This window comes from Phocoena phocoena, chromosome 10 (assembly GCF_963924675.1).
Source record: "Phocoena phocoena chromosome 10, mPhoPho1.1, whole genome shotgun sequence".
NCBI classification, from domain to species: Eukaryota; Metazoa; Chordata; class Mammalia; order Artiodactyla; family Phocoenidae; genus Phocoena; species Phocoena phocoena.
This window is the reverse complement of record NC_089228.1, coordinates 1,487,991-1,510,500: the sequence shown is the minus strand read 5'-3', so window position 1 is coordinate 1,510,500 and position 22,510 is coordinate 1,487,991. Positions and strand designations below refer to the sequence as shown.

The window sequence follows — 22,510 nt, the reverse complement described above, 5'->3', positions numbered from 1 at the left end:
GGGGTTGTCACACAGCACAAGCTGGGATGCAGCTGTCCACTCCATTCCTTGTATGTGTGTCACTGCACAAACCCATGGGTGGAACCCTAACTCAACTTATTTTAAGCCCCAACGTCAGTGCCACTTACACTGCCAAGTAGGGCAAAGCTGGATCTGGGAACGTAGAGGATTTCATCAGGAATCTGCCAGCTTTCCCTTCCTTTGTGCTGGCTTCATTCTCAGACAGAGTCTTCCCATGAAGTGGCAAAGATGACCCGGAAACCTAGGACCCAAGTCTCTTTCCCGATATTTCCAGTAAAAGTGCAGGTCTGAGTGTCATTGGACTGTCCGCTCACATCTCTGAACCAATCACCATTCTGGGGAGGAGGGGATACTTTGATAGGCCAGGCCAGGGTCCCGTGTCCATTCCTGAAATAAAGCTGGGGGTGGGGTCAACCCATCTAAACCACCTAGATGCCAAGTGGGGGAAGGGTGGTTCTCTACAGAAAATTACAGTGAAGGTGGCCAGAAGAGGTAGGAAGGGTGCTGGGCGGGCATAATAACCCCTGTCCACTGCTATTGGCCTCACCTACCTTCATGCACCTTGTACACTTTGGACACTGGCCTGCCGCATCATCTTCTGTTGAAATGAAAGGAACTGCCTGGCTCTGCGGCCAGCCCCAGCTTCTTTGCACACTGGATCTGGGGTCTAGGCCTGGGAAAGGCATTTGCTCAATTTGTGATCTTGGACAAACTCCATCCCCTTTTAGGGCCTCAGTTTCCTCACCTGTAAAAAGAGAATGCTAGGCTGGATCAGATGTTTGAACTGTTCTTTAGCAGGAAAAAAATGTAACAGCTCTGGTGGAGGGGGAGGTGGGGGCCAAAAGGTTCCATTCACTGACAGAAACCATTATCAAGTCCTATAAGATCCGCTGTGTAAAATACCTGCAGCAAAACTGCATGATTTTGTGTGTATGTGAGGGTCCAGAACCCTACTGAATTTATAAGAAGCCTTAACTGTGAGCCAGGCTGTGTGCCAGACACTGGGGTTAAAATGATGAACAACACAGACATGGTCTACACTTTCATAATGCCTGCCATTTAGTGGGAGAGACTAACATTGACCTGATAGTCTTGCAAGTAATCAGAAACCTAGACTCAAAAGTTATGATGGAGAAGTACAAGGAGATGTGAGAGTCAGAGCTCCTGCACCTGGATTTGACTTCAGGTCTGTCTCAACCCTAATGCAAGCTCCCCTGAGCTCTGGGCCAGTCCCTCCCTTTCTCCGGACCTGAGTCCACTCAGGTGTGAAATGGTGACATACCGTCTGCTTCCGAGGATGTTATCCTTCTGTCAGGGATCGGTCCAGGCGTTACCACGTCATGGCGCCTTCCTTGGCTCTCCAGCTTTTCCAGATGGCCCTGCTCTGGGCTTGCACACCACGTGGGGGTACCTACTTTGGCACACCTCATGTTGCCAGTTTCCCAACTAAGGACTGAGCTTGTCAAGGCTGGAGATTTTGTATTTTATGTGTGCATCCTAGTGCCTTGTACTGTCTGGCTCACAGCAGGTGCTAACACATGTTTGTGGAATGACTGGGTGGATGGGAAGAGTACACTTTTGGGGGGAGTGTTAATATCATCATGGAACCGGACAGGACACAGCCACTGGCTAATTGTCTCATCTGAGGTCGTGGGATGGGATGAGGTTTACACCGGCTGCAAAGCCGGTGTAGTCCCCAGGTGGAGTTCCAACTCTTCTGATTACTTGCTGTGCGTTCTTCATAAGTTATTGGGCCTCTTTTAGCCCGCATCTTTATCTGCATTAGGAATTACACTAGACGCCATCCACAGCCAACTTAATCTAAGTAAAGGGAGAGGTGGAGGCGAGGAGAAGAGGAGGAGGACAACCCCAAGGCGGATGCTGAGCACAGCCTCCCCAGGGAGATGAAAGGCGTGGGAGTCAGAAAACTGCTTAGTGGGCACAAGTCGAAGCTTAAGTCCTAAACCTGTCTCTTCATCTCCATCACCGAGGTCGAACTTGAGCTCCGCAAAAGGGTATCCATTCGAATGCGGTCACGGACGCGAAGGCGCCGTGAAGAGCGGGACTCGGGCCCACCCGGGCAGGAAGCGCCGGCTGCGGGGGAAGCCAACCTCGGGACACAGCCGGAAGGGGGTGGGCGGAGCCTTCCCGGCAGCCGCGACGGGCAAAGCCAGGAGCCAATGGGGCGCTGAGGAGTTCCCGCCGCGGCCAATGGGGAGCTGACCGAGGCGGGGCCGGACCAGCCGCCTGGTAACGGCCGCGTGGTAACCGGCTGCGCGCTGCTAGGGCTGAGCGGGCGCTCGGGCTCCAGGTGCGCAGGATGAAGATCGAGGAGGTGAAGAGCACCACCAAGACGCAGCGCATCGCCTCCCACAGCCACGTGAAGGGGCTGGGGCTGGACGAGAGCGGCCTGGCCAAGCAGGCGGCCTCGGGGCTCGTGGGCCAGGAGAACGCGCGCGAGGTGTGGCGGCGGGGCGGGAGCTGAGGCGGGGGGACTGAACTGAGGGGGAGACGGAGGCGCGGACGGGGCTGAGGTGGGCCCGGGCTGCGCGGACGTGGGGGTGGGGCGTGGGGAGGACGTCCTGGGGCGCGGCGACGACCCCGCGGCCTCGCTCCTGGCCGCGAGTCCTGACTGACCGCCAGTCCTGACGGACCGCCGCTCGGGGCCAGGCCGTCCGCGCGGCACGGGGGTCGGCGGGGTGAGGATGGGCCAGGTCCCTGCTCTCTGGGAGCTCGCGTTTCAGACACAGACGTTTAAACCGCTGAACAGAAGGGCCGTCATTAGACTTCGGGGATCAGTTCCTGCGGGGCTCTGCGGGCCCGGGCACGGCGTTTGAGTTGCTGTGAGCGCAGTGAGAGGCTCTGGGACTTCTATAGTCGGGAGGTGACCCGCCTGAGCAGGTGGCAGCTACAGAGGCCTTTCTGAACATTCCCGTTAAGCCCACTTCTGCTAAGTGATGCTGGTGCCCAGTGCCTTCGGCCGCATTGTCGTCCCCCAACTCTTCAGGCTCGTTGTGTGTGTATTTTTTTTGGATGAAAACGTTGAGGGTGGGAAAGGTCACTTCACCCATCCTCTTGCCACCCAGTTTAGTGATAGTAATGCTGGAGTTTGTGCCTGTGTGCCCCTGACTCCTGAGGCAGCGCGCTCTGTGGTAGGGCCGCCCCCTCGGGCCCCCTTCAGCCCTAACTTCAGCCCATTTTGCCCCTCTGCCCCTGCGGTGGCTCGGCAGCTACAGAACTCCTGGGTAAGGCTCTTGCCTCCTAGCCCGATGGTGCTAATAGAAGGGGCCAAAGAGAAGCCTCTGGTTTCCACTTGGAACATCAGGTTTCCAGAGAGGAGATAGTGACAGGGCCAAGGTGACTTTGAAATTTCTGCTTATCCAGCTCCTGCTCTCGGAGGGCCTGTCTCTGCGAGTAGCTGACGTTGAGTGCTTCTCATGTGCCGAGGACTGTGCGAAACAGCCCCGTTTCCACTGTCTCATTGTTCGTCACCGCCCTTGTGCCTGTCCCTCCTCCGCTTTGTTATGACACTTTTCAGACGTACCGGAAAGGTGAAAGACTTGTGTAGTGCGTACCTGTGTGCCTGAATTCTACAAGTAACGTTGTACTCTGTTGCTTTGTCTTCTGTCTGCTCATTTATCCATCTAACAGTCTGCTTTTGCATTTCAAAGTAAGTTGTAGACATGAGCATACTTTACCATTAACCCGTTAGCCTTTGTGCCACTGTGCTGTGAACTGTGTTTTCAGATGAGGAAACTGTGGCTCCTAGAGGTTAGGTTATGGATCTGTGGTACTCGGCTGGTAATTGGTAGAGCCAGGATTTAAACCTAAGTCTGTCTGACTCCAGGACCCATACTCTTGACTCTGACGCTGTGTGCCTCCATATGAATGTGAGCTTCCCAAGGATAGAGACCGGGTAGCATCATGTACGCAGAACTTGACTCATTATAGGGACTCAGAAGTTACGTACTGAATTATTAGGCATCCCACCTCTGCTACCAGGTCCTTGTCTGAGTCTGGTCGCATCAGCAGCCTGTCCTCATCTGAACAGTGAGAGTTAGACTAGGTCATCTTTTAAAGGCCCTTCCAGTTCATACTTTTTAAATTTTGGAATTCACTGGACATGTCTCACTGGAGAGAAGGAGCCTAAATGGAAGAAGATTAAATGGAAGGGGAAGTGTGTGAGTAAGTGAACGTAGCCAAGGTTGGCAAAGGCTCTTCTACCTCTGAGTTGCCCAAAGAGTTCCAGTGCTGTGGATTATGATATCAGGGGTTACTGTGGAAAGACCATAATGGCTCTTTTGTCTTTTTAGAGATGCAGCGTCTGAAGAATATCTTCTAGGCTCTGTTAAGTGTACTGTGCTTTTCCAGCTGAGCCAGAAATGGAATAGGGCACATCCACATGCATTCCTTGAACCCACGTTTTTGAGGGGCTGTCTAAGTGTGGGACCAAGGTACGTCTCCACAGTCCATGCGGAAAGTGGGAGAGGAGATAAGATGTGCTCACAAGACCCTGTCCACAAGGTACCACCCAGGTAGAGGAGCTGTGGGCCTGCCCTGAGGCAAGGACGGTGCACCTTGGAGACAGTTGTGCTTTCGGTTTTTAGATCAGTGTGAGAAACCTTGAGATTAGGTGTTTAAGGAGTGTGACTTTCTCAGCCTTACTCCTTTAGAGTTAACTATTGTAAAATACATAAAACCAGGAACGCATTTATGGAATTTCTAAACACACACGTATCAATATGCAGTCAACTCTTGAACAACATGGGTTTGAACGGCATGGGTCCGCTTATTCACAGATTTCTTTCAATAAATACATATTAGGGTGCTACATGACCCCCAGTTGGTTGAATCCAGGGCTGCTGAACCACAGATACGGAGGGCTGACTGTATAGTTATGCGCTGATTTTCGCCTGCGTGGAGGTTGGGCGCCCCTAACTGCGAGGGTTCATGGGTCAACTGTATATATGTGTATGTGTATGCGAAATACACGCTGTATGTATATAATGTCCATACCTGTCTATATATAATATAGATGCTGTAAATGGCTTAATACTCAGAATATTTAAAATATATGAACGAACAAGTAATTTAATCTTGAGGATTTGAAGGGCATTCCTTGGATCTTAGGATGCTGTAGGTTAAACCTCACGTGTGGCATTTGCTTACAGCATTCTGGGATAGTTAACTGATGGCCAACTAGTAGAATATGTCATTGATTCTTAGCCCTTAGTGGGTTAATTTGGGAATGTGATGAAAGCTGTGACCCCTCCCTGGAAGAATGCACATTTGAACATATACACACAGTCTTGTTTCCAGTTTTGAGGTGTGTGGGCCCCTGGAGTATACGCCACTGCTCCCATTTGTACCCCTCCTGTCCGTTATCCACATAGCAGCCATCAAGATACTTTAAAAACAAATTTTCAGAACATGACATGCGGCCTAAGGCTTTTTCACTGGCTTCCCATTACACGTAGAATAAAATCCAAACCTTACTGTGGACTGGAAGGTTCTGTTCTGAGTGCTGCCTCTCCTGCCTCTACAACCTCATCTTCCCGGTCTGCTTGTTTTCTGAACTCTGGTCAGCACAGCTTTTCTGTCCCTTGGACATGCCAAGCTCATTCCTGTATTTTGAATTTATTGTTCCCTTTGCTTGGAACACTGACTCCTGCCCTGCCTGCAGCTTCGTGTATCAAATATAATGTCAAAGAGGCCTTCCCAGATCACTCTTTATTATAGAGTAACCTCTGCCCCCAGCCGCTTGCTCTTTTCTTGCCCTTTTTTCTTCATAGTAGAGATTCTGTGTTTGTATGTCTCCTCCACTAGGACACGAGCTCCATGGCCCTCTACTGCCCCTGGCGCCTACAGCAACACCTGTGGTGTCCTGGCACTCGATGAGTCTGAGTTGTGTGGACCAGACACTGGACTTTTTCCTCCTGTGAGACGTTTTAATATTGATTTATTATTTCTTTCTCTTGTGGTGTCTAGGCATGTGGTGTGATAGTGGAATTAATCAAAAGCAAGAAAATGGCTGGAAGAGCTGTCTTGTTGGCAGGGCCTCCTGGAACTGGCAAGGTACTCATTTTCTCTCATTTTTTAAAATCTACCCAAGAGGATGATCTTAACGTCTAAGCCAAATTCAATTTGTGTCTTAACTAGTCTTTGTTTAGCTAAGTTGGTTATACGTATGTTTTTAAAACCGATGTGCAATAATACAGTTGAGTATCTAAGATCCATGCTTCTAAAATTCAAATTACCCTGGCTGACCTCCAGAGAAAAGAGAGTGAAATCCTCCGAGGTGTCTCATTGTCTCTGTAATTTGTCTTTTATCTCTTTCAAGTCTCCTTTGCTTTGGAAATATATTTCTGTTGGCCTAGGGCTTCATAAAATCTTGGGAGTGACATCTTACTTGAGGGGGAAAGAAAACCAGTCAGCAAGCAATTTTCCAAGTGCTAACTTGACCCAGCACTAATCTTGCTGTGTGAGAGATGGAAAGAAAAAGGAAAAAAGAATTAGAGACGTAATTTTTATCTCCAAGGGCCTTACAGTCTCTCCAGGGCAGAGAGGACACCACGGCAGCATGAAAAACTCCAGTTGAGCGCTAAGCTGCGAGGCATCGCCTGATCTTAAATGCAGCTGGAATTGCAGCGGGAGGTGACACTTGGGCTGGTGTGGCTGGAGGGGTTGAAGCTTGACGTTTGACTTGGCAGGGAAGGAAAGGGCCTTCCTGGCCGAGGGTGCAGGACAACTTGTGGGATCTGTGAGGGGCTTGGCTGGGTGCTTGAAACGCACTAGAGTCCCCAGCCTGGGCCCTGCTTGTTCTTCCGGAGGGCTGCTTGGTGCAGGAGAGGAGGAGCCTGGGGGAGTCACTGTGTAAAGAAAGGGGTTCCAGCTCTGGTGCTGAGACCCCAGGCAGGTCCCTTAGCCTTTCTGAAGCAGTAGCACAGCCCTGCCTGTTGGAGGGAGTTGTTAAAGTGGCGGTTGTAGGATGATGACTCTCATTGTCATTTTGAAGTCATATGATTGAATTGATAGTATGTCTTTTACTGGTGTCTAACCATAGAGGAGGAAGTGCTGTATTTGTGAACAGGTATAAAGGTGAGCTTTAATTCTCTTTCTGCTTGTCACCGTATTTACCATTTATTTGCTTACTGTTCCTTCTCGTATCTTAGACCTTTGCTCTCCCTGCATTTCCTTCCTAAAGTACATCCTTAAGAAGGTCCTTCTAGAAGTTTGTTGGTGGCAAAGTCAGGTTTGTATTTATTGTGTTGCCCTTGTTTGGAAAGAATAGTTGTGTTGGATATATAATTCAGTTGACAGATGTGTTCTGTCAGTACTGTTTCTCTCAGTGTTATTTGCTACCTTTTGGCTTCTAGTGTTGCTTTTGAGAAGACTGGTTTTGAGGATTTTGTCTTTTCTCTCTGGATGTTTTTGGGATATTTTGGTTTTGGTGTTTCACTGTGACATGTCAAAGTGTGGATTTACTTTCATTTATCCTGCTTGTTGATGGATCTAAGTACATATTGTGTCTAATAAGTTCTGGGAACTGGTCAGCCTTTGTCTCTTCAGATGCTGCCTTTCCCTGTTCTCTGTCTTCTCTTCTGGAGCTCCAGCTAGGTGAGGTTCCACAGCAGAGGTCCTCCACTTGGGCCGAGTTTGCCCCCCGGGGAACATTTGGCACTGTCCTGAGACGTTTTCGGTTGTCACACTTGGTTGGGCCGGGAGTGCTGCTGGCATCTTGTGGGTGGAGGCCGTGGGGTTTGCAGGGCACCCTGCAGAGCACAGAGCAGCCCCTGCAAGAGGAGTTCTCCAGCCCAAAATGCCCACGGTGCCAAGACTGGGAAATCCTGGGCTGGAGCTTCTCATTTTGTCTTCTTAGTCTTTGAACCTCTTTTATGTTTTCTGTTGTTTTGACTCTTCTGCGTTCTGGGTAGCTTCATTAGACATCTCTTCCAGTCTATCTTGTAAGCTGTGAGGAGGCTACTCTTTAATCCAGTCCATTGAATATTCCATTTTGAAAAATTTGAAACCTACAAAAGAGTGGAAAGAACAGTTTGATGAATCCCTCTGTACCCTACTCATAGGTAACTAAGTGTAAATATTTTGTGAGATTTGTGTTTTCTCTGTGTTACTTCTGAACCATTTGAAAGTAAGTGCAAGGGACCTTCTCTGTCATTCCCATGATGCTGTCATCCACCCAAGAAATATAATGTTGCTAATAAAATTAGCTGATATCTAGTTTATATTAAAATATCTCCAAGTCATTTCAGTTTGTGCCTCTTTCATTTTTTTATATTTTTTAATTGAATTATAATCACATATCACACATTGCATTCATTATTGTCTCTTTGGTCTCTTTATTGAGAACGGTTCCTGTCCCCTGCATTTTTGGTTTCTTTTCTTTTATGACACTGACATTTTTGAAGAGCCCAGGACAGTTGTTTTGTAGAGTACCCTACAGCTGTCCTCCAGTGGTTGTCTGATTGTGTCTGAAACATGCAGCTCTTCGGCAGAACGCGATGCAGGTGATGTGTCTGGAACCTGCCTCACAACAGGGGGCTGATGCCACATTCTACTATGACGGACTGGTTCCCTCTGAAATTTATAATCATCTGGGAAGTGACACTTTGAGATGTCCTGAATATCCTTTTACCCTATGGCTGTAGCATTCATTGATGGTCATTGCTTTATCAGTTATCGCATTGGTGGTTGCAAAATGGTGATTTTCTAAATCTGTCATATCCTCTACATATATTAGCTTGCTTTTTTTTTTTGTAATGAAGAAGCCCCTCCCTCCCCCACTCATTATTTTTAATTTCTTCAATATCTGTTTTTTGCTTATTTGTTTGTTTGTTTGTTTTGGCCGCGCCATGCAGCTTGCAGGATCTTAGTTCCCCAACCAGGGATCGAACCCATGCCCCCTGCAGTGGAAGCGTGGAGTCCTAACCACTGGGCCTCCCGGGAAGTCCCAAAATCTGGCTATTTTTGATAGCCTCTTGTTCCTTGTTCGTGAAATACTTTCTTGTTTATTTTGTATCCTGTATCTGCTTGTGGACTCATGTTTGATCAAATCTGAGGCTTCCCTGATCTCTTGATTAGGGCCAAGTGCTTCCTGAGAGGACTTGGGAGGGCCCCTGCTGTGCTGCCAGGACAGGGTACGTGAAGGAAATTTTGTGGCTTGGGTTTTCTGGCCATCAGGCAGTGTAGAGACCAATCCTTAATCTGTTTGAGAGCCTGCTGGTGAGACTTCCTCAGCCAGAGCTGTGGTGAGACGGACAAGCCTGTCTTTGTCCCTTGGAGATTTTCTCTGTGGCCACCTTGTCTACTGACGTGTGCCCTTCAAGGCTCCTTTTTATCCAGGGGTTTCTGGCATCTGTCAAACACCTGCCCAGCTTTTCAGAGTAGTAAACTACCTTGCAACGATAGTTTACTACTTTGGGTCTATCATGACTACTTGCTGATTCTAGATGTTTTGTAACAGGAGGGAGTGGCCGTGGCTCTAGTGGCCGCTTTGCTGGCAGCATGGGTCTCTGATGCTTTTGTAACATTGTACCCATGGACCTCAGCGTCCAGACAACTTAACTGAGTGGCCGGCAGGAGTGTCGTTCTTGTTCAGAGTATGGCCACTCCCCTCCTGAGGCCTGCACACTCTTTTTTTTTTGCGGTACCCGGGCCTGTCACTGTCGTGGCCTCTCCCGTTGCGGAGCACAGGCTCCGGACGCGTAGGCTCAGCGGCCATGGCTCACGGGCCCAGCCGCTCCGCGGCATGTGGGATCCTCCTGGACTGGGGCGCGGACTGTCAACCACTGCGCCACCAGGGAAGCCCTACACACGCTTAATAATAGTGCTTTGTGTTTGGGTTTTAGAAAAAGGTGTTCGGATGAAGTTGAAAACAATGTAGGTTTCTTAATCTTTTGGCAACAGCCTCTTTTTTGTGCCACTTGCGTGGGGGGTGGGCACACAGAAATAGGTCTTGGAGATCGGGGTTTGCATCCTGACCCTTGTGCTTGCTAACTGTTTGACTTTGGGTGAGCTGGAAATTTCTGGGTTTCAGTTTCTAAATTCACAAAGGGTGAACTAGATTATCAAGTTCATAGGCTGCTTGGGAGGGTTCAGTGGGATCCCTCGTGCAAGTCACCCAGCCCTATGTAGTAGGTGTAGGTAGAGTCTGCTCAGTAGCCACGTCATATGCCAGCCTTCTGGGAGCCTAGGAGACTAGACGCACCTGAAGCATTTCTTAGCCAAGCATTTACCATATTCTTAGGGAGTGTGTCGATCATCTCTTCTGTGTTTGGTGGGGGGTCTGCACTGGACCAGGCACTTACCATATTCTTAGGGAATGTGTCGATCATCTCTTCTGTGTTTGGTGGGGGGGGGTCTGCACTGAACCAAGCACTTACCATATTCTTAGGGAGTGTGTTGATCATCTCTTCTGTGTTTGGTGGGGGGGGTCTGCACTGAACCAAGCACTTACCATATTCTTAGGGAGTGTGTCGATCATCTCTTCTGTGTTTGGTTGGGGGGGGTCTGCACTGAACCAGGCGCGGCACTGTCTTTGGAGTTCACAGCTGAGGGAGGGGAGGGGGCTGTAGCGACAGGGAGAGAAAGAGGAGTGACTGGAAAGGTGGCGGGCTTTGGATAGAAGGTGAGCGTGGCTGGCCTGAGGCTCCTGCTGGGAGTCCTGGTGTCAGTGTGCTGCTGCCTGCCCCGTTATGCTCCAGAGACTTTCCCTTCGCTCTTAGGATACAAGAGAATACAGCTTTAGAGGTATCAGCCTTGAGGGCACAGACTCAGATGCCTACTCAGACGGGCAGTGGGGCTGAGTGAAGCGCCCGGGAGCCCGCACGAGCCCTTGCTGGGGAGGCAGCTGCCCGCATGTCCACTCCCCGTGCTGCCACGTGGTCATAGGGGCCCCTTGTGGCCAGACCTTCTTGCTTCTCAGAAGAAGCCAAATAACTGTATTTTTATGTGCAATTTCCCAGCATTAGAAAATGGGCAACAACTGAGTTTAAAAACACGCATGAGGACTTCCCTGGTGGTGCAGTGGTTAAGAATCTGCCTGCCAATGCCGGGGACATGGGTTCAATCCCTGATCTGGGAAGATCCCACATGCCACGGAGTAACTAAGCCCGTGCACCACAACTACTGAGCCTGTGCTCTAGAGCCCGTGCTCCACAGCAAGAAAAGCCACCGCAGTGAGAAGCCCGCGCACCACAATGAAATGTAGCCCTCGCTCGCTGCAACTAGAGAAAGCCCGTGCACAGCAATGAAGACCCAGCACAGCCAAAAAAGAAAGAAAACACACATGAGACTCTGCAGGCCAAAACAGGATCAGTCTGTGGGCAACCAGTTTGCTACCGGTGATCTAACCCAGGACTTTGATTTGACAGATGAGGAAGTCAGGCACCAGAGATTTGCCATGTACCGGGGGTCACGCTGAAGATTAAAGTAGCACCAAACGGGCAGTGAACAGAAGAGGAACCTTTACTGAGCCAGTTTTAAAACTGCCTCGGAGATCTGTGTCATCCTTCAGTAGCGACCTTGTTCTCTTCCTTAGCCTGTACACCTTGGGGACCTTACCTGGGCTCTCGTGTCAAAGTTGAGGAAAGGTGAAAACAGTGGTAAAAGGCCGTGGTGTTTTCCCCGTCCTGCACCAGCTTGAAGGCAATGGCTTTTCATACTTGCTCTTTGACCCTACATCTGTTAGTCTTCGTCTGTTCAGCATCTGTCAGTGGTAGTTATCTTAGCAAAAGTAAATTTGAAGTTTATTAGGGCATGTTCAAGTGTAACTTCACCAGTTCATAGCTTCAGAATCCTAGCTTGTGTGTCATTCTTCATGGTTTGCAGGGCCACTCAGCATAAAGTGAATATCCTGTCATTTGTTCCTTGATTATTGATTTCTAATGGGTTGTAAGTTGGTGCCTTCCTGTGTCTGTAAAGACAGAAAGCAGTATCTCAAAGACCCAGTGGTGCTGTTCTACTGCGACGAGGTCAGAACCCTGTTTTGACACTGAGGGAACAGTTTTGGGAGACTATACTGACTCTTCTGATGGGAATCTGATCTCTGGAACCCTGCTGTCAGACTTTAAGGTTCCACTGTGCCATTTTCTAGATTATGGTACCGAGGACGTGTTATCTAATGTGTCTCAGCTTTCTTATTTGTGAAATGGGGAGAGTAGTGGTGTCCACTTCATAGGGTGAGTGGAAGGGGCATGTGAAACATCGGGAACTGGACTGGCCAAGTCTCAGTCGTGGCAAGTGTTGTGATGACAGGGCCCATTTTGCTAGAAATCGAATGTCCACAAAAGTCATTAAACGTTTATTTTGAAACATGCAAACCGTATTAAAACTAAAGGGCTAGAGTTTCCGTTCCTAGTTAATAATTTTTTTATAGCATATGTTCCTGAATTGTATTTCAAGAATGTGAAACAAGTGCATTTCCTTTGTTTTCTTCTGTAGACAGCTCTAGCTCTGGCTATTGCTCAGGAGCTGGGTAGTAAGGTCCCTTTCTGCCCGATGGTGGGGAGTGAAGTTTACTCCACGGAGATCAAGAAGACAGAAGTGCTGATGGAGAACTTCCGCAGGGCCATTGGTGAGTACCCTGCCTGCGCCCAGTACCCATCTGCGCCTAATACCCTGTCCATGCCTGTCCGAGGCTTGTCCTCACCTGCCTCTTCCTTGTGAACATGCCTCTAGGACTTGTGTTCGTGGCACTGCTGTTTTTCTTTTGGTGCCATTAGAGTTATCTTTGCAAACGAAACGAAAACCCAGTTCTTCCAATGGAAGTGCTTTAGCAGCCAGCGAATGTGAGCCCAGCTGTGGGGCTGGGGCTCTTCATCTGACAAAGTAGATTTTCCTGGGAGCCTTACTGTGCTTTTAGAGATGACGGTCCCCTGAAAAAGTTCTGGATGTAAGCCAACAGCACTGTGTGTTGTGCCGTCAGAACGCCCGGCCTGCATGCTGAGCCGGTCAGCAGGCGAGGAAACCATGTGGGACGGTGGAGCTTCAAGGCTGTGGTGCCAACCGTGCAGGGCCTGGAGCTGCTGTACTGACTGCCTGTGACGTGCCAGGCCCGCCACTGACTGTGGCCTTTCACTCCCCAAGAGGAAATTCTCAGTCTGCATTTTGCATCTGATGAAACAGAGTCTCATAAAGTTAAATAACTTGCCTACTGTGACCCAGCTAGTAAGTAGCAGCAGCCCTGCAGTCTGACCCTACACCTGTCTGACGCTGGAGCCCGTGCTCTGACCATGTGCTGCGAGCAGAAAATGGCCGCTCTCCTGAATTTGTACCTCTTACCAGCCAGCACTTCTGGGGCGTTCTCCTGACCTACTTGTAGACATAGCTTATTCCTGTTAAGCTATGAAAAAATATTTAATGCACAGATGAGTGTCTCTGTCTAGGATATACTTGCCGAGTTACAAGTTATGAACACTTGTCAGAGTGCCTGTGTCATTTTACAGTACCTTTGGTTGTCAAAACAAGGTAAGGGGGCTTCCCTGGTGACGCAGTGGTTGAGAATCCGCCTGCCAATGCAGGGGACACGGCTTCGAGCCCTGGTCTGGGAAGATCCCACACGCCGCGGAGCATCTAAGCCCGTGCGCCACAACTACTGAGCCTGTGCTCTAGAGCCCGCAAGCCACAACTACTGAGCCCGCGTGCCACAACTACTGAAGCCTGCACACCTAGAGCCCGTGCTCCCAACAAGAGAAGCCACCTCAATGAGAAGCCCGCGCACCGCAACGGAGAGTAGCCCCCGCTCGCCGCAACTAGAGAAAGCCCGCGCACAGCAACGAAGACCCAACGCAGCCAAATATAAATAAAATAAATAAATTTATTAAAAAACAAACAAACAAAAAGCAAGGTAAGTATTCTCAAGAAGGAAACTTACTAGAAAACTTCAAGGAAATTACAAAAGTTTAAGAAAGAGTAGATTTGTCTAAGCCCAGAATTCTTTCCTCAGGAATGGTAGAGTCTAATTGAAGGGTATGGTCATGTAGGGCCTTAGAACATGGTAGGGCTTTGCGTGCTACGTGGTGCGAAATGAAGGGAGAAGCAGTGGGAGAGTGGAGTCCCTGTGGCTGGGTGTGGAGAGTGAGGGCAGAAGCAGGGAGCCCACGAGGAGTCTGAGCAAGAGGTGGTGGTGCGTCGGCCGGCGCGGAGGAGCTGGGGGTGGGAGAAGCAGTTGGATTCTGGGTCTGGTGGGATGGTGGGGCTGACGGGATTTCCTGAGAGATTAGTTGTGGGGCTGGAAGAGAGAGGAGAGAGAGGAGGTGAGGATGAGTGCCAGGCGCTGCCGGGTTTGGAGGTGGGAGTATGGGGAGGAGCAGACTGGGCATCTGTTGAATGTCGCTGTGGGTGTAGTGGGCCGCATTCATCAGTGTAGCCCCAGTTCCTGGCCCACGGTGGGTGCTCCGTGACGTTTTTCTGAATGAGAGAAGGGGTGCACTTTGAAGCAGGTAGAAGAAAACAGAGACCTCTAGCCCTCAGTCTGTGTCTGGTCGATAGACAGATGTTGTTTGGTTTACACAGTGTTTTTTAATAACTTTTGAGTGAGTTGCCAGTATTTGGAAATTGGGAGATGTCCCATAGAATGAAAGAAGCTTTCATTCCCTGGCAGCCGCGGTGGTCCAGGCAAAGCAGGCACCCTCCCTAGCAGAGCGGCCTGCACCAGCTCGCCCCGGTCTCCTTGTGGCACTCGCTCTGCTGCCTTACAGTCCCTGCCAGGGCCCTGTGAGCACTGGACTTTGGGACTCTTGTTAGAGGTTGGTTTAGAAACTAGAAACTGTGCACTCAGTCCATAGGCTAAGTTCTGGATTTTTTAAACTACAAAGTATTTCCTACTGGAAATACTTTTTACCTTGAAACACTGGATTTCTTTTTTTTGTGCCTATTTTAAACTGACATATAACATACACATAGAAAAGTGTAAAAATACCTATAGTTTAACAATAATGAAGTAGACGCTCATGCAGTCACCATTCAGCTCAAGGAACAGAGCACGGGCGGCACCACAGACGTGGCTCGTGCCCTCCCAGGTTATAGCCCCTCACCTTTCCTACACGTCCCCCACAGAGCGCAAGAGTGGTGTGGCAGTGGCTTCTGTGGCAGTCATAACCCTGTACACCCGGATGTGTGTCCTAGGCAGTGTGGCTTAGTTTTGCCCCTTTTATAAACTTTATCTGAGCGGAACCTACTTTAGGTGCTGTGTCTTGCTTCTTTACCAGCCTTTTCTTTGTGAGGTTCAGCTCGTGGTGTTGTATCTGGAATAACAGTGGAAGTGGCTCACAGGACCCCCTTCCTAGTTTAAAATCTTTCTGAGTACTTCTCGAAAACTTAATGAACATGTGACAGATTTTATTTAACTCATTAAGTAATGAGATAAAAAGTAAGGTGTTACAATTAGTTCAAATATCTGAGTACATTTTAAATGTATTTTTATTTATTAAAAAAAATATTTTTCTGGACTTCCCTGGTGGCGCAGTGGTTAAGAATCCGCCTGCCAATGCAGGGAACACGGGTTCGAGCCCTGGTCCGGGAAGATCCCACATGCCGTGGAGCAACTAAGCCCGTGCGCCACAGCTAGTGAGCCTGTGCTCTGGAGCCTGCGAACCACAACTACTGAGCCCATGTGCCACAACTACTGAAGCCCGCGTGACTGGAGCCCATGCTCTGCAACAAGAGAGACCACTGCAGTGGGAGGCCCACGCACTGCAATGAAGGGGGGACCTCGCTCACTGAAACTAGAGAAAGCCCGCACGCAGCAGCGAAGACCCAATGCAGCCAAAAGTTAAAATACACACACACACACACACACACACACACACACATATATGTATATGTATTTTTTTTTCTGACATTGATAAAAGATGACAAAACGTACCTTTACATGAATGCATATGTTTGGGTTGCTTAAAGTTAACTTACATGCTTTAAAATTTGAAAAAATAGAGATAAATTTCCTGGGATTCTGTTTTGTGATTTGCCATTTTTGAGGGGACGAGACAATGCAGTTCTTTTGATGGCAGCAAGGTGAAGAGAAATTTCTTGATCCTGACACAGAGTAAAAAGACAGGCCATTGACTATCTTCAAAAAGGAACCCTGCCCATCTTCCTCTGCCTTTGAATTCCTGTGAAGTGGCGGAGGGGTTGGGGAGGAAGTGGTGAGCTGACCAGAAATGAAAAGCAAGGAGTCTGTGCTGTTTCCTTGGCGTGATGAAGGTCCCTGTCAGGGATGTAGAAACCTGAGCCAGCAGATGAAACCTGTACCGTTCACGATGTCATTGCCGGAGATGGCGCCAGCCCGACCCTGTTCCTGGCTAGCAGCCGGTTTCATTGTCCGTCACCCACATCCCCTGCCTGCTTGTCAGCACAGAGCAACTGCCAAACAAATATGGGGGCTAGTGAGAGACGGGAATGCCTTTCTTCCCCTCCTCAAGGAATTTCATGTTACAGTCGTCTACCGGTAAATAGAGGGAAGCATTCCATTTGAAGGAACTTATCTATGTGGGATATAAAAGTTTTGATTTAAAGATAAATCAAGTTAATTTTAAAAGTACAGAAATTTCCAGTTTTGTCACAATCTTCTGTTGTCACAATTCATGTTGTTTGGAAAAGTTTTGTCTTGATGTTCAGGAACTAAGCGTTAGGTAAGGTAGAAATGAAATGCAGCCTCTCTTTTGGGACTATTCCAAGACTTCCATTTGTAGGTGATCAGATTAAAGGAAGGTGGAGTAAAACTTTTCCTTAACTTTAATATCTGAGAGTCTTTGCCCTGACTGGGTTTCTGGGGAAAGAAGGCAAACAACCCAGTGATAGGATAATGACCAGGTTTGAAGGTGGGAAGTGACCGAGAGTGTCTGAACCATGGGCAGTGTTTCTCTGTGCCACTGGGATATTTCCCTGTTACGACAGAGGCGGCTTGGTGGTGAGGACACCCAAACCATTACGGGGCTTCCCACCCGCAGAGTGGTGTACAGCTCCACGTCACGGGCAGGACAGAGTTCTTCACTCGCTCTTTAGATGAGTGTCTCTCAGCTGGGGCTGTACATTGGACCATCTGGGGAGCTTTAAACTCATAAAGATGACAGGGTCCCACCCCTTGAGATTCGGAGGCAAACGGTCTGAGTGCAGTCGAGGAGGGGGGAATTGTAGGAGCTGTCAGGTGAGTGTGCAGGGTGAGAACTGTGAGTGGGTCCAGCAGAGGTTCGGAGCCATGCTCCCTCAACTTAAGCCACTGGTATTATTTACTTAGGTATTTCTTTTTAAAGTGACTTGGCAGTTTGGCGCACAAATACAGAAGAGTGCACGGAACATCAATGTATACCTCGGTGGATTATTATACATTGAAAACCCATGAAACTAGCACCCAATCAAGAAAGAGATTATTGCCAACAGCCCTATGGCTGCGGGTAGCCATAATCGGTTCTCATTGTTCCGTGATATTCTGTTGTGTGAATACACCACAGTGCAGGTACCTCTCCCACTGCAGGCAGACATGGGACTTTTCCCGGTGTTTGGCAACTAAGAATGACGCTGTGTGACTGTGTCCCTTGGTGCACATGTGCACTCAGGCCTCTTGGGTATATACCTTGGAGTTGAATTGCAGGGTCATAGGTATTCATGTAGTCAACTTTAGGAGACAATAAATACCATGTTATTTACTTACACCCCCACCAGCAGTGTAAGCTTTCCTTTTGTTCTGCATCCTTCCCAACTCTTGATACTGTCAGTCTTTTTAGTTTTAGTGATTCTGGAGGTTGTAGAGTAGTATTTTGTTGTTTTTTCTTTTTCCATTGTTAAAATTTTTATTTTGGAAAATATCAAGTACCCAAGAAGTGGTCAAGTGGTACGATGACCTCCCCCATGGTCCCATATGATTGCAGAGCTGCTTTCATATCTATAAATATTTCAGTTATGTATCTCTGAAAAAGAAGGACTTAAACACCATTTTCATACCTAGGAAAAATTAACGGTAAATTCTTTAATATCATCACATATCTAGTTAATCTTCACATTTCAGGTTGTCCTGTGTCATGATGTTTCTTTTATAGTATTATTATGCAAATCAGTATACAAATAAAGGTCTACATAATAGATTGGTTGGGAAGTGTCTTCTATCTTTTAAATCTGTGTTTCCCTTATGTTTCTATTTTTACCTTTGGGCAAAATACAAACTAGATAGAGACTGGGGTCGTACTCAAGGGCTGGCAGAAAGTGGGTGGTGAGCCCTGTGGGCACATGCTAACTGGAAGCGAAAGGACAGGGCGAGTTTCATGAGAAAGGCCCTGCAGTAGGGTCGGAGGAAACGGGTCCTGGAGACTCGGACCCCAGTCCTGGGTCCACCCTGAAGAGGGATAGACTCTCTGCCTCACCGCTGGCGCTGACGGTTGCATCTGCAAAGCGGAGACAGAGTCCTTCCATGGCTGCTTCGGGGCTGACGGCCTCCTGCTGTCTCCCAGCCCCAACCCTCTGGACCGGGTGGGGGACTGCTTCTAAGGGCGAAGAGCTGCTGCAGCCTTGATTCTTAGTTTATTGTTGTTGGTGTGGTCTGCCAGCTTTCCCCTAAGTTCAGGGGTGCCTTCTGTAGCCCATCTTCACCTGATCTGACCCAAGGGTGCTTCCCTCCTCACCTTTGAACTGATGGCAGGCACAGTGAGTTAGAATGGCTTTCTTGTTGAAGTTTTTAGAATCCTCTGAAAATAGATTTAATAGCTGTTAACTTACCTGTGGCGTGGCTATGGTTTCGGAGGAAGCCATTGTGTCTCTTGACCTGGACTTTGGGAATTAGAGTCTGTGCAGGAGTGTGTATGTGCTATGTGTGTTTTCAGAGAAGCTGGGGTGGTGATGTGCATTTGTCTTCCTATTTTAAGAAAAACTTCAGTTACTAATGATTACCATTGCTTTGTTAGAAAAACCCGGTTTCCTTTTTTTCTCAAGTTACTGTAAATGTTATTGAAGCATAACGTGCATACATACAGAAAGGGGCATAAATCGTAACTGTGTAGCTCGATGAGTTTTCATAAAGTCAACACACTCATGTAACCAGCACCCGGATCAAGAAACAGACCTTACTAGAACTCCAGAAGCTCCTTATACCCTCTCTAGCTACTCTTGTCCCCCGGGCCAGCAGGCAGAGACATGCGTGTATCGACGACTTTGAGGGGAAAAAACGTCTGATCCAGACAGGGCCTGGGTTTTCGTGCTGAGTTTGGGGGTGCCGCGGTGCAGGGGCTGTAGCATCCCGTGGTGCCCTCCTAAGAGATCATGGGCCTTATACAGAACTGCAGGCACATCTGCAGGCAGATTTCTTGGGTGTTGGGTGGTCTGCCTGATAACACCCCCTCACCCCTAAGTGACTTCTTTGGCCCGTCCATTCACGTGTGCCTGTGGGACTGAGCCTTCAGCCCGGGTGTTGACAGTCTCGCGGGGCCGCTCGGTGCTGCAGGTCCCGGCACGGGGAGACGCAGGGTGCCAGGTGGTGACCGGAGGGTGAGGAAGAAGGAAGGGTTGTGTCAGGGCAGCTTTGTAGAGCCGGCAAGTCTCTACCTGGAAGTCTGTGAGGCCAAAGGGTGGGAAGGATGCTTCCGGCAGCAAAAACATTGTACTTGAGGGCACTGAGGCCATCTTCTAAAAATTAACTTGACAACAAACGTTTATTGAACAGCTAATGTGGGTGATGTTTAGAACAGGAGAGAGAAGTTTTCCTTCATTTACAGTATTCTAATCTAAGAACTTTAAATGCTTTATTATTGGGGACGGTTTGCTTTGGAGATGAATTGCAAAGAGTTGTAGAACCACCCGCTGCAAGTCGTGAATGACAGCTGGGTGTTTCTTCTTGGGGTGTGCAGTGAGGAGCAGCCCGGGGCCCAGATGCCTGGCGGGGTGGCTGCCCCTTGCTCTCAGCACGGACCTCTCATCATTATCTTATACCTTGCTCAGGCCTGATGGTGTCAGAAGGGGCGTGGTGAGTTACTGCACTGGTTTTAGAAATTTCCTTCAAGAGCCAAAAATGCAGGAAACAAAGGCCAAGCGGAGTAGGATGGTTTGGGTTCAGAGACAGGATTAGAGGCTTAAGCTAAATTTCACCCCCTTGGAGGAGTAGCAGTTGTCTGAAACAATTTTGAGGAACGATGGCCTGTGTGTCTCGTTCTAGATCTGAACCTAGAAGGTCCCTTTGAGAAGGTGAAATAGAACAGTTCTCTGCATTCCGAGCAGCTCCTCCACTACGTGTGTGTGGGCGGTGCTTCCCCACCCAGGGTTTCGTACGGGTGAAGCTGACTTGTTGGTTCTTATGACGTGGAGGTTTTATGGCTAAAATGGCTGTTAAAAGAAGGAGAGGGAGTCGTGCTTCTCACCAGGGCTCGTTCATCTGCCGTCTATCTCTTCCAGGGCTGCGGATAAAGGAGACCAAGGAGGTATACGAAGGCGAGGTCACGGAGCTCACCCCATGTGAGACGGAGAACCCCATGGGGGGCTACGGCAAGACCATCAGCCACGTGATCATAGGGCTCAAGACAGCCAAGGGGACCAAGCAGCTGAAAGTGAGTGCCTGCTCGTGGGCCGTCGCTCTGCCCCAGGATCGCCCCGCACGGCGTGACCTGTCTGTGCACAGGGCCGACGGAGTCACGTGTGGGGCAGGGCTGGCACACGGAGGACTCAGTAAAGACGTGGCTCTTCTTCTTTTCTTTTTATTTATTTATTCATGTATTTATTTTTGATTCCGTTGGGTCTTTGTTGCTGCGTGCGGGCTTTCTCTAGTTGCGAAGAGCAGGGACTACTCTTTGTTGAGGTGCACAGGCTTCTCATGGCGGTGGCTTTTCTTGCTGCGGAGCATGGGCTCTAGGCGTGCGGGCTTCAGTAGTTGCGGCTCGCGGGCTCAGTAGTTGTGGCTCGCGGGCTCTAGAGCGCAGGCTCAATAGTTGTGGCGCACAGGCTTAGCTGCTCCACGGCATGTGGGATCCTCCCGGACCAGGGCTCGAACCCGTGTCCCCTGCATTGGCAGGCGGACTCTCAACCACTGCGCCACCAGGGAAGCCCTCTTCTTTTCTTCTTGTTGCCGAGGGAGCTGTGTATGTTAGGACCTGGGCTGTGTGGTGCCATCCTGTGTCCCACGCAGTGACCGTGAGTCACAGGCCTGGGCGTTGGCTGTTCAGTTCCAGTGCTCATGCTCACAGGAAAAGCAGCGCTAAGGGATCTGGTAAGAGTTGAAGAGTGATGACAGCGGACTCCCTAGTGGCCCAACACAGAGTCCCAGCTGCAGTCCCTTTCGTGTGTTGGGCCCTATTAACCCGAGGTGGCTTCAGTGGTCAGTTGTGCTCAGGCCAGGGTCCCGGAGACAGTGTGGCGGTGGCAGTGGGGGAGGCCCTGGGTGAGCCTCCCACTCCTGTCCTGTAAGCCTGGAGGAGGCGGGCAGCAGGGACGCCTGGTAGGGAGCGTGGGTTTGGAGTCTCTGCCGCTCAGTGCAGTGTGGCCTTCTGCAGTGACTTCATCTCTGAGCGATAGTTTCTTTATTTGTTACATGGGAATAATAATTGCCTATCTCACAGAGTTATTGTGAGGATAAAAGTTGTAGCTTTGGGGGTGGCACCCAGTCACCTAAGAAGTGGTAGCTGTTGATGTTGTTGTGAGATGGGGCAGCCTTATTGTGGCTTTGCCTTATTAATAACAACGAATAACCTTTTCTTCACAGCTCTCACTTATTGTATGTGCCAGGCCCTGGGCCAAGTGCATCAACAAATCTTTGTGTGTGTGTGTGTGTGTGTGTGTGTGTGTGTGTAATTTACCTCATTTTACAGATAAAAGAACTGAGGCTCGTGAGGAGGTTAAGCAGTCATCCTCGGATCACACAGCTAGTTAGTGGCAGGGCAGACTCTCTGAGTCCTAACCACTATGCTGCCTGCCCTCCAACTTGCTGTGTGACCTTTAGAAGTCAGTTGAGCTCTCTGGGCCTCCCTATCTAAACTGTGGTAGATTGACCGTATAATTTCCCCATCTTTGCTCTCCTCTGCGATTTTATTGTTCTTTGATTCTGTAAGGTGGTTTCTTGGTCACTGCTTTATGGAGATCATAAAAATGTCACTTCTTCAAAAGACCATTTTTCTTTATCCTAACAGCGTTTCCATCTCAGGAGCTTGCCTCTGCAAATACCTCTCTTAAACCCCTCCCCCTTCATCTCTCCCATTCTGTAGTAATTAGATTTCTTAGTAGGGTCTACCACCTTTCAGTAATTACATCTTCAGTCACTTCATTTGGGAAATTAACTGATATAAAAATGCTGGAGGCAAAAAAAAAAGTGTAGTATCCAATATAGGATATATAAAATAAGACATGCAGTTTAAATTTTAGCTACCCATAAAGCTGTTTTGCACAGTTTCTTTAAGAAAATAACAAAAGGATAAATGTTTTGCTTCCAAAATGAGTACTTCCAGCCACTTTGAGCATATGTACAAGCTGTTTGGATAGACGGAGTTCACATACTCGGTGAATA

The 22,510-nt window shown here is 48.9% G+C and overlaps 1 protein-coding gene across 1 annotated transcript in view; it reads left to right on the top strand.

Annotated features, from left to right (window-relative positions):
- The first annotated feature begins 2,264 nt into the window (after positions 1-2,264).
- The window catches only part of RUVBL1 (RuvB like AAA ATPase 1), a 35,207-nt gene continuing 14,961 nt past the window's right edge, over positions 2,265-22,510 (top strand). Inside the window, exons 1-4 of the mRNA XM_065885085.1 lie at positions 2,265-2,482; positions 6,010-6,096; positions 12,481-12,613; positions 20,413-20,564. Coding sequence (XP_065741157.1) covers positions 2,342-2,482; positions 6,010-6,096; positions 12,481-12,613; positions 20,413-20,564 — 513 coding nt within the window. The 5' untranslated portion in view covers positions 2,265-2,341. The remainder of the gene's footprint in view (positions 2,483-6,009; positions 6,097-12,480; positions 12,614-20,412; positions 20,565-22,510) is intronic.